Source organism: Zosterops lateralis, assembly GCF_965231275.1.
Source record: "Zosterops lateralis genome assembly, chromosome: 8".
NCBI classification, from domain to species: Eukaryota; Metazoa; Chordata; class Aves; order Passeriformes; family Zosteropidae; genus Zosterops; species Zosterops lateralis.
This window is the reverse complement of record NC_139768.1, coordinates 31,803,677-31,817,055: the sequence shown is the minus strand read 5'-3', so window position 1 is coordinate 31,817,055 and position 13,379 is coordinate 31,803,677. Positions and strand designations below refer to the sequence as shown.

The 13,379-nt window shown below is 52.3% G+C and overlaps 1 protein-coding gene across 2 annotated transcripts in view; it reads left to right on the top strand.

Moving 5' to 3' along the window:
* PRKG1 (protein kinase cGMP-dependent 1) overlaps window positions 1-13,379 on the top strand; it is a gene marked incomplete at its 5' end in the record, with an annotated part of 363,931 nt that overhangs the window by 22,377 nt on the left and 328,175 nt on the right. Inside the window, one exon of one of the 2 annotated variants that reach the window (XM_083866089.1) lies at window positions 3,876-4,186. The exons of the other annotated variant lie outside the window; for it this stretch is intronic. Within the exon in view, the coding sequence (XP_083722215.1) occupies window positions 3,876-4,186 (311 nt within the window). Of the gene's footprint in view, window positions 1-3,875; window positions 4,187-13,379 lie in introns of those variants that run through there. 2 annotated transcript variants of the gene reach the window in all.

Here is a 13,379-nt window from a genome sequence, read left to right as displayed (position 1 = left end):
TCCTGCTCTTTGGTCTTGGCAAGGCTGCTTTGACACAGTAATTTCAGCTTCATCCCCATTACTGTGGCTGAATTAGTTCCCAGGTGTCCCCTATAAATCTGCAGGGCCCTGTGGCCCCAGAAGGAGCTGCCAGAGGCACTTCGGGGCAAAAGGAGTGGCCAGATGTGCCTTAGGGAGGAGTCAGGTGTGCCCATGTTTCAGTAGATGGCACTCCTTGCTCTGCCTTGGGGCCTGCCGTGGATTTTGGGGACGTGGTGGAATAGCAGGTGGCATCCCATGGATAAGATGTGGCTGCATCTCGAGGTGTTTTTTGTGAGGGTTCAGCTGCTGTGCTGCCTTCCTCGAAATTTTCCTGTATTTTTGTCGTTCCTTATCATCCTAAAGGTGTTGCTGTGACTGTGTGAGTAGGGAAGGAATTTGGTTGTGTGCCAGTGGAGGGCAGAGCCCTGCAGGTCACACACCTTCCCAATGCCTCACCAAGTCCCCAGCAGCAGGATAATCCATCACAAAATCCTGCTGGTTCAACTTTCTGCCGTGGGCTGCTCTGCTCCTGCAGATATTTTGGGAAAAGAGTAGAGTGGATTAGGCAGGGAATAAACAGCACATCCAGGAGGAGGAAAATGTTTATGTATGTGGTCAGTGGTGTGTGTCCAGCCTCTCTGTCCGTGCTGTCCTGACTGGCTGGAGCAAGGTGACATTTGTCTGTCAGGGATTGTGCCAGCTCCCTAAGCCTTGCCTTGGGAATCCAGGGAGGTGTTTGCAGGGTAGACAGTGTTCAAATACAGTTTCAGCTTGGAAAATGGCAGCTGAGTGGGTGCATTTGGTGACAGATGATCCCTGAAAAGGTTCAGAAGCAGAAGCTATCAAAACCCTGGAGCTGTGCAGAGAGGAAATATTGTGAGCGCAGCAGAGAGAAGAAACTTCCCTGCTCCGTGTGATTCCCACCAGCCAGCCTTGGTGTGCTGTGCTTCGGGGCAGCTGTCTGCAGATGCTCTTTTTTTGGCTTCCCCCTCAACATCCAGGCACACTCTGGCAGTGGAGGGAGCAGGAAAAGGCTTTGGGAAGTTCATAGCTGAAGGTTTCCTTAAACTGTGAGCAGCTTCACCCTGTCTTCCCAACACCGAGCCAGTTGGTGCATTCCTGCCATTCTTCTCCCTAAAGCTGTTTCTTTCCATTCCCTGGATCAAGCAGACAAAGCAGCTGCACTGCTGAGCCTGAGATTTTTTTAAATTTTTTTTTTTTTTTTTTTTTTTTTTTTTTTTTTTAATTGGGAGCTTTAGATTGAAAGGAATGGGACCATAGGATTTATTTTTATTGGACTGGGGTGGTACCCTGGGATCCCTGAGATCACACACCAGGATCTGTGCTGGCCTCGTGGTTTCTGTGCTCTGGTTTCTTTGAGAGAGCAGGGAATAGGCAGAAATAGGCAAGTGCCAGCTGCCTTCCTATGGCAGAGCTCTGCTGTCAGCTTGTGAAGCCCTTTGGGCTGCTTTGGCCTCATCTTTAAACCAGGGAACACAGGCCTTGGAGTTGACAGCTACTGGTTATGGTCCCAAATCTAAACCTGGGCATAAAAATCTCTCCTGAGACCCCCAAGGGTTTAATCAAAATCTGCTTTCCACCTGGAAATAAATTTATATATTTTAGATACACTTGGCTGAATTCTTTGACATCTTTATGTGCCATAATTTCTCTTGGTTTTCTGTGGATCCTTTCTGTTCTGGGGCACTGTTGACTCAGTCCTGGGCTGTGCTCCTCTCATAGAAACAAAGTAATGTTATTTTACTGCTTGTCACTGAGAAATTATGCACCGGTTTTCCCCAGGGCTTTGATTCTTTTGAAGCCTGGTGGGCTTCAGGTAACTGTATCACCTCTCCCTCCTGCAGATTTCACTTCTGCAGGGAGGAAAGCAATAAAACTTACAGCGTGTCGGCTGAATGCTGTTAAAATATTTTATTTATCACTGATTCCCAGTTCGTAGGCAGCAGGAATGCATCTGTTTAATGCCTGTTGTCTTTAAAATGGAAATGTTCAGCAGATATTTGTTCCCAGTGAGTTATGAGATGGAAATAGGGGGAAAAGACAGTAAAAAATGCTGTCTGGACTTAAACCTGTGGAAACAACTGGGGGACTGCTTTGTGCCTGGCACAAATGTATCAAGGGGACTGAAAACTGAAGAGTTTTGCATAACACAGTTCTTCCCCCCACCCCCCCACCTTCATGGACATCTCGAAAAATGCAGGATCAAATGCACGGAGAACCTGCAAAGCCTCATGTCTGTGAATGGAGGCCAGGCCCTTTCCAGCAACAGTGTGGAGCAGGAGCAGTCCTAATTCCTCATCTTCTCTCTTTCATTTATTTATTTATTTATTTATTTTAATATAAAGACCAGCAGCAGGTTGAAAGCTGGAGCCAGTGTGTAATGGGGGAGAAAAAAAAAAAAAAAAAAGGGCAAGACCAAAAGAGCTCAGTCCCATAATCAGGGGCTGGATATTTGGCACTCCCAGCTCACGCATGGGAGGTCTAGACATAAATATGTAGGTGCCACCTACCTCTAAAAAACACATTCAGGGCTGTATCCTCCTCCCCAAATCAAACTCCCCAAGAGGGAACAGGAATAGCTGCTGAAAACCTCTGAGCATGAAACTCATGCTCAGCCGGGTGCCCCAGTGCTGCAGAAGCTTTTGTGAGGTTCCTACTCTCTGGGGCTTTCATCACTGGCTCCTCCAGGCTGGATGATTTTCTCAGGAACCCCCAAAACTGCTCACAGCCCCCTGTTTCTTGCCTAGAGAGCCAAGGCTGTGTGCTGTCAGGCTGAGCATTGCTGGCCCTTCAGCACCTGGCAAACAGAAGAACCCAGAACCATTTGGCACCAAGGGCTCGGCTGCTGTGGCTCATTAATTTGATTTTTGTTATTTCTGTGCTGCAGCCCCGTGGGCTGTACGGCAGAGGTAGGGCCACACAGAAAATCTGAGTGCACGAAGGAGAACCCTGCACTCCAGGAAAGTCTGATCGGGTTTAGTATGGCAGAAACTTAACTTGAGCTTTCACATGGGTATTTGGGCCAGGCAAAAAATCTCCCAGATTTAAAGCTAGGGTTTTTTTCAGTTTTTTAGTGCTCTGAAAGCCAGATGCCCTGCCTCCAGGCTTTTCCAGTGCAGACAGACTTGACCGATATTCCCATGAAAATCTGGGTTTTTGGAGCCCGGAGCTTGCTGATGCTTGAGGAGGAGCCATGCCAGACGCTGGCTTGTGCTTCCACTCGGAGAAGGCAACAAAACCCGGCTCTTAAAAAGCAAAGTAAAGGGGGGGGAGGAATAAGTTCTTTAAGGAGAAGTGGCACCTTGAGTGGAGCGGAGGGGAGCGGGGCCACGCCGGCAGCGGGACGGGAGGGGAGGTCCGGGGCTCGGACCTGTGTGCCGGCCGGCCTCCAGCAGAAGGCCGGGAGGGCAGGCACCGGGGGCCGCTCCCGGCCGGCCCCCTCCCGCCTGGGCAGCCCGGGGACGTGGGCGGCGCGGGGCGCGGCGGGGCCGGCGGGAGGGAGCGGGGCGAGCATGTGCATCCTCCCCGCCGCCCCTGCCTCCCTCCCGCCGCCCGCCCGCCTCCCCTCCCTCCCCGCTCGCCGCCGCGGGTGTGTGTGTGTGTGTCTCGGCTCCCTCGCCAGCCCGGCCTGACGCAGGCGGATCCACATCGCCCCTGACAACACCCCGGCTCCGGAGCGCCGTGCCGGGGGTCCGGCTGCGGCGGCGGCGGCCCCGCGGGGCCGGGCCGAGCCCAGGGGGGCGGCGGGGGCCGGGGTGGCCGGAGCGCGGGGAGGCGGCCCCGGGGGGGGAAAGTTGCCGGGAGCGGCGAGGGGCGAGCGCGGCGGCAGGACCATGGGCACTTTGCGGGATTTACAGTACGCGCTGCAGGAGAAGATCGAGGAGCTGCGGCAGCGGGATGCGCTCATCGACGAGCTGGAGCTGGAGTTGGACCAGAAGGACGAACTGATCCAGAAGCTGCAGAACGAGCTGGACAAGTACCGCTCGGTGATCCGGCCCGCCACGCAGCAGGCGCAGCAGCAGAGCGCCGGCACCTTGCAGGGCGAGCAGCGGACCAAGCGCCAGGCGATCTCGGCCGAGCCTACCGCCTTCGACATCCAGGATCTCAGCCACGTCACCCTCCCCTTCTACCCCAAGAGCCCGCAGTAAGCAGGGGGTCACCCCGCCGCTCAGCCTCCCCTCTCTCCCTCATCCCGCTCCATCCCCGGCCCCGCCGGGCAGAGCCCGAGCGCGGCATTCCCGCATCCTCCCCGGGCGGCCCCGCGGGGTGGGAAAGTTGCGGGCGCCGGGCTTGCGGGGGGGAAGAGCGGCAGGAGCGAGTGCCGAGGTGCCAGCAGAGAGGGACCCGGGCGTGCCCCGTCCCGGCTGCGGGGGGACCCGGCCGCCCCGTCCCGCCGGGGGACCGGGACAGCGGCGGGCGCGGGGGGGACGCTGATGCCGGCGGGTTGAACCGGATCGTGTCGTGGGCACGGAGGCTTTATCGCTGCGGGAGGGGGTGGGGGAAAGCCGGATCTCGCTCCGGGACCCCGCAGGCAGACATTGGCAGCTGGGAAACTTGGAGCCCGGCGGGATGCGGTGCCCGGCTCTCCGGGCGGGGGCTGGTGTTTTGGGGAGGGGGGTGGGTTTGACAGAAGCGGGAGCTTATTGCACTGCCCCGGTGCGCCGGAGGGTGTGCGGGGGACAGGGAAAGTTGCGGGGATCCTCAGGTGCCGGCGCGCCGGGGGATGCGCTGCCCCGCTTTCACACCTGCCGCAGATCAGGGAAATTAGAGCGCCTTAATGGGGAAACGGAGCCCTCGCGGGAGCGGGATCGCTCTGCCTCGCTCACTGCCTTTTCCTGGCCAATAAATCGCCGTGCCTTTGGTTCAGCGCTTCTCGAGTGATTTAAAAAAAAAAAAAAAAAAAAAAAAAAAAAAAAAAAAAAAAAAGAGGGAAGAAGGGAAGAGGTGATGAGCGGCTGCTCGCCGCGCCGGGCTCCATGTGCGGGGACGGGGCGCGACCTCCCCGTCGATGGGCAAACCCGCCTGCTCTCCGCCGGAGAGCATCTTCCTCGTGGAATTATACCCGGGAGCGCTGGCGGATCCCCGGAGCCGTCCCGGTAGCGGGGAGCGTGTGTGCCGGGTGGGCTCCGGGCTGCGGGCACCCTGCGGAGCCCCAGGGGACGGGGCGGGCCCTGCCCGGGCAGCGGGCGGCGGGGACAGTGCCCGGGCAGGGGTGGCGGGACACGGAGACCCTGCCCGGGGCTCGGTGACCCTGCCGGAGTGTCCCCTCAGGGGCCGTGCTCGGGGCACAGGGACCCTGCCGGAATGTCCCCTCAGGGGCTGTGCCCGGGGCACGGGAACCGTACTGGAGTGTCCCCCCTCGGGGACCCTGCCCGGGGCTCGGTGACCCTGTCTGAGGCATGGTGACCCTGTCTGAGGCACGGTGACCCTGTCTGAGGCACGGTGACCCTGCCGAAGTGTCCCCTCAGGGGCCGTGCCCGGGGCTCGGTGACCCTGCCGGAGTGTCCCGTCAGGGGCCGTGCCGGGGCCGGCCCCGCTCCCCGCGCAGCCTCAGCCCTTTCCCGCCGCCATGGCGGGGGCCCGTTGCCGTCTCCAGGCAACTGCCCGCCCTCAGGGCGGCCGCCATGGCCGGACCCCGCCGGGCGGGGCCGGGCCGCGTGTGTCCCTCATGCCGCCCCGCCACGCTCCCATTCCCACATTCCCCTTCCCGCCCCCCTCATTCCCACCGCCACAGATATTTTGTCCTTTTAAGGCGTCTGGCCGCGCGTTCAAAAGGATGTCAGGGGAGGAACGGCGGTGGCGCGGGAAATGCCTCCCCGCAGCCCCCCAAAGGAATAAAACACCCCAAAAAGTGCCCGCCGAGGGCTGTCAGGAGGGGAGGGACGGGGGTGGTGGCTGAGGCCGGGCGGGAGCGGTCTGTGAAATCCCCGGGGTGTGCGGTAAACACCCAAGGTGGGATAAGGTATCCACTGTGTGAACTTCCTCTGGGAAAGCAAAACCCCAAACTTGTTGATTTCCTTGTCCGTATCTTTGCCCCGCGGCGCCCTTGAAGTGCAAACGGAGCTGCCAGAGCTGCGGGAAGCGCCCCAGGTTTCGGCAGAGCGGCTCTGCAGGGCCCGCAGCCTCTGCCCTGTCCAGCCAGATATCCGGGAAGCCTGGCAAAGCCTTGGATGAACGTTTTCCAGCTGGATTTTTAATCGCTCCTTGTGTAAATGCAGCCCTGCAGTCTGGCGTGGGGTGTAACGTGTGTGTAACTCCTTTGAGTGTTTCATATTGATCGTGCATAGCCAACACTCCTAATATATTTACAATATTGGAGTCAACTTGTGGCTGCGGGTTGTAATCGCTCAGGTGGGGTATTCCAGGGGTTTGGAGCAGCCTGGGATAGTGGAAGGTGTCCCGACCCATGGCAGGAGGCTGGAATGAGATAAGTTTTAGGGTCCCTTCCAAGCCAAACTGGTTTGTGATTACAGGAAAAGATCCTTGCTAATGGTTTCAGGAGTGTGTACATGGCTCTGGGAAGTGTTGAGTGCTCTGTGTCAGCCCTAAGAGCCCAGTGGCCAAGTACCTCGTGGTGGTGGTGAGAATTAAGGTGGTGAGGACCTGGAAATAAAATCTGCAAAAAAGGGTTGTTTCCCCCTCATTCACGCTGAACCTCAGTCACTCTTGAGGTAATGGCAGCTGACCTTTGGTTTTGTCAAGCCACCAGGAACTGTTTAAAAGGCAGGTGGATGTGGCACCTGGGGATATTGGCTAGTGGTGGCCTTGGCAGTGCTAGGACAATGGTTGGACTTGATGATTTTGGAGAGGTTTCCAACCAAAATGATTCTAAAGTAGAATTAATTTTTTTTAGTAGTATTTTTTTTAGTTAGGTGGTGCTGGATTTGCTCTCTTGATCTGGCAGAGGTGGCTGGAGATTGGTAGGATCAATAGTAGCAGAAAATCTGTTGGAACTGAATTGTCGTGAGGGTCACAGTAGATACTTGCAGGTCTGTGGTGGTGGAAACTGTTGTGATGTCAGGTAGAAGATTCTGCTTTACAGAGTGTTTGAACTCTAAATGACTATAAGAGAGCTGGAGAGGGATTTGGGACAGGACACAGGGAATGGCTTCCCAGTGCCAGAGGGCAGGGCTGGATGGGATATTGGGAAGGAGTTGTTCCCTGGGAGGGTGGGCAGGCCCTGGCACAGGGTGCCCAGAGCAGCTGTGGCTGCCCCTGGATCCCTGGCAGTGTCCAAGGCCAGGCTGGACTGGGCTTGGAGCAGCCTGGGATAGTGGAAGGTATCCCTGCCCATGGCAGGGGTGGCACTGGATGGGCGTCAAGATCCTGTCCAACCCAAACCATTCTGGGATTCTATGAATGGCTTTCAAAGTGTGAAAGTAAATTTAATTGCCTTGTGTGGACAAATACCATGAAATCTGCAGGATCTTCCCTTATACACGCATCCCCCCACTCTCCTCATTTAGGATGCATATCGTTAAATAAAATTTATTTTTCAGAGCTGTGAGAGTTTGAGTTGCTGTTGCAGGATTGGGCTTGTTTTGCCTCTACAATGTTTTTAAAAGTGAAACAGGACTTTGTGGGCCAACATGAGAAGCTAAAGTCCATGGAGGGACATGTCCTGTCATTCAGCCATTTTCTTCCGAGTTGTGAGTGAGAGGAATTGGGCATTAGCATCTTTATCAGTCACCTTGTTCAAGTAACAAGTTATTTAAAATAGGTGCCTTTTTTCTTCCCTCCCCCTTTCAAAGGAAATAACTTGCAAGAAGTGACTGAGTAAGAGGGCACAGACTGGGGAGGAAGCTGGCTGGTTTTCCACGGCAGAAAAAATGCCACAACAGATCTTTCTCTCCTCTTCATCTTCTCAAATTGCTGCTGGTGTTTGTTTTTCCACACCTTTGACCTCTTGCAGGATATATCCTGGCTGCTAACAGCCTGTCAGCACGGAGGGAATATTGGGAGACTGAATTTGTACTAACTGCCTTTGCAGTTAAAATTGTACCGAGCAGCCAAGCAAAGAGAAGCCTTTTCAATCAGCAAACTGCAAGTCTTCCCTTTCCCTGTCTCATTTTTGCCATGGGAAAATACCCAGGACTTTAATTTTAACAGGCTGCTTTGTTCAGGGATCAGCAACAGCTGTTTGCCTTTCTGGAAGGCTGTGTAATCAGCGTGTTTTCTTTTCCAGAAGGGAGAAAAAAAAGAAATGTAGAAGTAGAACGTAGAACAAAGCACAGAGCTCATGAGTGTGAAGGGCCTGATCTCTTGGCTGGGGTGGTACAAGCTCTGCTGTTAACAGAGACAGCAGCAAAGTGCTGTGTCATTTGTAAGAAATGTTGAGTAAAACGAAAAATAACTTGGTTTGGAGAGTTAACAGACTTTTGGGGAATCTGCCAAAGTCCCAGAGACTCGTTTGTGAGGAGAGGAGGAGCAGCCTGTGAGTTGTATTTAAGAGGTCTGGTTTAAGAAATATAAAATACTTGGTTGCATAGCCTTAGGGAAAATACAACATCCATACAAGAGGTTTAACAAAATCCCTGCAACGGCCAGATTGGTTCTTTGAAGCAAATGTGCACATCCTCTGGGAGTTTGAGGCGTATTTTAAATGATCATAATAGGCATAAAACCCCCAGAAATACTTGAAAAGCACTTTGTATTTAGAGTGTTGGCATGGAATGCTCTCCTGGTGTTTATCAGTGCTATGTATGCTGCAGTATCTGGGAGCCATTCTTCTAAAAACCCCTGAAACGACCCAAACACCTCTTCCCTCAACCCCCACACTCTCCTCTTCCTACAGGAATTTGGAGGATGGTTGGGACATGATGAAATCACTGGGAGCTGGTGGTTGAGGTGATGGGGGGAGGAACTGAGGCACGCTCCTGCTGTGATGGTTTCCTGGAATGTGGGGCAGGAGCTGGGGTGGTGGTGGCCTCTTGAGTCCTGTCACTTTCTGTGAAGCATCTTACCCCGAGCAGTCAGCAGAGATGGATGTAGTGATGCAACCTTCATGTTTTTTTGGTGTCAATCCCCTCTGATGTGTCCAGTGAGCAATTAATTGAACTGCATTTATCATTTGCTGTGAGAGCTGTTAAATGCTGTGGTTGCTTTCATGTGCCCTAACGTAGAATTCATCTGAATGTAGTTTAGGCTGATGCTTGATGGGCAAAACCACATTAATGTCAGTGGGGTTTTTTGGTGCATTTGTAGGGTCAGATTTAGGGCCAGGATTTTATTGCAACGTGTTGAGCGGTGCTGGGGCACCAGTGGTGGGGGAGGATCCCTGGTGCTCTGCAGGACTGAGGTTCTGCTGTGAGGGATGATGCTGTCCCTGACAGAGCTGTGAGCACAGGAAGGGTAGAGCTGGAGCAAGGCAGCCGAGCGTGATTTCCCCGTGTTTTGACAGGTCTGGCTCGGCAGTGGTGGCTGTGATGGGGCTCCCCTCTGTGCGCTCGTGTGACTCACGCTCCGAGTGGCTTTAATGCCTTGGGAAGTGACAAGGGGACATTGTGACAGCTCAGCTCCTTGTGTAACACATTACAGCCCTCTGAGGTCTGGGTTACTCGCCGTAGTAAGGGCTGGCTGTGTGGTGTTAGGCTGTGAAGCACAGAACTACAATTTTTCTCTGTTGAAGCAGTGTTTTGGGTCATCTCTCAACACGTTTGCTCAGGCTGGTGATGTTTATGCTGAGTGTAAACTCCGGGGGGGTTTGACTCAAAGGAAGGTAAAAAACAAATCTCCCAGAAAAGCTATTAAAGCCACGTAGTTGTTTTGTCATCTTCTGTCTGGTTTTTGCTGAGATGAGTTTAATTGCAAGATAAAACATTGCTGCAATGTCAGTTATCCTTAGTTCTGTTCAACAAGCAACACATACTTCCCTGGGTTTTTCTGCTGTTGGAGATTAATTTTAGCTCTGTGGTGTCAGTAAACTGTGTTTTAAAGCAAAGCAGTTCTGTTCAGAAACTACAGTGACATTTTCTTGGTGGTTATATGCAAAACAGCCCTGTTCAGCAAGTACAGTAGCTCTGAGCATGCTAACAGCTGGTAATTAACTTAGAGACTATTTTTTAAATTGTAGTACAGCTCCATAATTTCATTTTCTGCAGAATTAACTTTTTTCCTTTTATCTGTACTACTGGAATAATTACCCATACTTGTCTGAGCTGTGTTACATTCATCCCTAGCTGTATGAATGCTGTAGGTGGAGAGTTTTAAAGTGCTTCAACACAAAATGAGGTCCTCAGGCCACGGACACAAATTCCTTCTCTCCAGAATCTGTGAAAGCATTCCTGAGCTTCAGCATCCCGTGTTCCTAAACACAGGATGTGTCTTCCATTTCTGAAATTAATAATAATAATAAAGAAAAAGCCAGGTCAGAGTTCTGAAACTAAGCAGAAATGGATGTAGTAGCAGAGAATTTAGCCTGGCCTGCTGCCTCTGGAAGGAGAGGTGACTCCCTGAGTCCTGAACTTGCTGACCACCAGACGAAAAATAGGAGTCAAGGGGGAAATCTGTTTCTTTAGAGAGTTAAAAAAGGATACAGTGAATTGTTCCATATCAGTTTCTGTGGTTATCCTGCTTGAGCCAGATGCTGTAGGATAAGAGCTACTGAATACAAACACATCTTTCTGAGGGAAAGGGTCCAGGAAAGCTGAGCTGGAGGTGGGTTAAACGCCACTCACTGCCATCAGTGATAGTACTTGCTGCCTGTGCTGCTGGCCTTTGCTTTTGGCTTTCCATGGGGCCCAAATCCTTGTGTATGCATCATTATGAAGCATAAATATTTCTGTAAATACTTTTCATCTGCTGCTTTGCTGTTTCTAGAGGGTACATGCAGGCAGAGAAGGTCCTGGCATTTGAGTTTTGTGTAGCTTGTCTTTGTTTTGAAGGGCAGAGAGAACAGGAAAAAACAAAACTATTGGTTGCTACACTGGAGCCTAAACCATGACAATAACACCTTTCTCTTCTCAGCATCTACAGAAAGTGGTTTGGTGTAAGTGTGCAATCAGTCAGGTGTGTTCTGTGTATCCTGACATCCCGAGCACCTGGAATTGCATCCAGGTGCTCTGGAAATGCTGCTGAAGCCCCTGCCTGGCAGGGTTTGTGTCAGGGGAAGCTCCAGCGCAGCGTGCTCCGAGCAGGAGCACAGGACCGGCGCTTTGCAAGGCTCTTGCAGCCACTGGTTTCCTTGGAAACCGGAGCCTGAGCAAGGGAGAGCCAAACTTCAACACCCGTGCCTGCTTTCCAAGTCGAAAATGGGCTGTCAGACTTTCAGAAGTCTGGGCTCTTCGGGCTGTGTTTGGGGCTTGTTCATTAGGAGCAAACTTGAAGTAGGGTATCAGCGAGAAACAGCTCCTTGTCAGGCTGCAACAGTTCCTGCCTGGAGCGGTGCTTCTTTCCCCAAATTTCCTTCTTTGATTTGGTATGTGAGCACATTTATTGGAGGTGTTGCCTGTCAAACACCCCAGCTGTGTCAGGAAAGCTACACAGCAGATCTGTGACTTGGGCTTGACGTGGATTTAGAAACTGCCCAGCCCAGGCCAGCTTGTTTTGTTCACTTATTTAATGTTCTCTGAGGTGGTGGCTGTGGGTGACGTGAACAAAGATGAGAAATCATAATGGAGCTGCCTGGGCTGATGGAAAATTAAATTGCAGTCTCATAAGTGCACGCGTACTTTGTGTTGAATGTGAAAAGAAATATATATGTATAATGACATGCATGTGCACTCAAGCATTTAGCACATGAGGGAGAGTACTGGATTCATGCAAATACACTTTTATGAGGAGGGAAAATAGTCAGGCTTTAATATGAGTGGAGTAGAGGCAGTTCTGTAGAGAACCAGCAGGACTGTGGGAATGCATCCTGGTCTAATGGAAGGTGTCGCTGCCCATGAACGAGGTGGTTTTTAAATTCAAATCCAAATGTGGCAGTGCTGTTGGTTTCCCTGACCATAGAGTATCATTGAGATTCAGGAGCCGAGGAGTAAATAACATGGGTGTGATGGAAATGGAGAGCCACTGTTCCCTGCCCTCAGTGGAAGTGGGTCCCTGGGATGTGTCAGTGCTTGTTAGGATTTAAACTGCCTATTTGATGTAATTTGTGTGCAGAGATCTGGTGGCTGAGGGGAATTCACTACTGCTCTTGGAGTCCACAGGCTAAATGAGGAAAATAACCTTCTTTGGTGGGTGATATTTCTGCTGAATAGAGGAAAATCAATGGCCCTGAGACTGCCAGCAGCACATCAGGGCAGTGGCCAAGCACTTCAGGAAGGTGTAGATAAAGCAAATGTGATGCAAATAGTGCCACTCAGCTGTACCTTGAGGCTTGTTGGAAATGATACCTGGCTTCAGCTGTAGAGACTCCTTGAAAATCAGGCTCTTAAAACCGTGAGAAATTCCTTTAGGTGAAATGGAAGATCAGAGTTAGCCTCCAGCTCTTGGCCTTGAATTTGCTGTATTGCCTGAGTGAGTAAAGGGTGTAGGGGGTTGTGTGAAGCTTAAGGGTGGACATGGTCAGCTGGAGGAGATGAACATCCTTCAGCAGCTCCTGTCGTGGTGTGGAGCACCATCCTCTTCTCCCTTTTCTTTTGAGCCCTTGGTTACTTCCCTGGGTGTCTTATTCCTGCTCCTCCTTCTGCCCAAGATCTTTCTTCCCATGAGTGCTGCTTATTCTCTTCCCTGGCAATCCCAAAGCTCTTCTTCTACACAGCTGTCCCATCCAGCAGGATCCAAACTTTACATCTCTGATAAAAATCAGCCTTGTTTGCATCTGGTAGCAGAGAACCTCCAGTGACTGGAGCAGAAGATACCACAGGAGGCTGGATTTTCCTGCCAGTCCAGCTTTTCTGGTGTACCAAGGCCTTTTCTGCTCCTCACCTGTCCCACCAGTGGGCAGGCAGGGGCTACATAAAAATTGGGAGGGGAAGAGCCAGGACAGCTGATGCCAACTGCCCAAGGATTACATAGGATGGAACCTCACATTCCTGGGAATGGCTGAACACCCACCTGCCCATGGAGAACACAGAATGGATTCCTTGTGACTTTTGCTTTACCTGTTGAACTGCCTTTATGTCAACCCATGAGTTTTTCCCCTTTTGCCCTTCTGATTGTCTCCCCCATCCCTGCTGGAGCGAGGGCTGTGAGTGGGTGGTGGTGCTGGGATTCCACCTCCAGCAGGAACATCTCAAAGTGTCTGTAACTCCAAAGGGATTGGGGCCTAAGGGTAGGTACCAGAGCAGGAACACCTTGAGGCGTCAGCAGCTGTGCATGAGGCCATGGAAAAGCTCATGGCACAGCAGGTTCATTCCTGGAGGGGCTGTGGGTAAATCTGTGCTGGAAGAGCA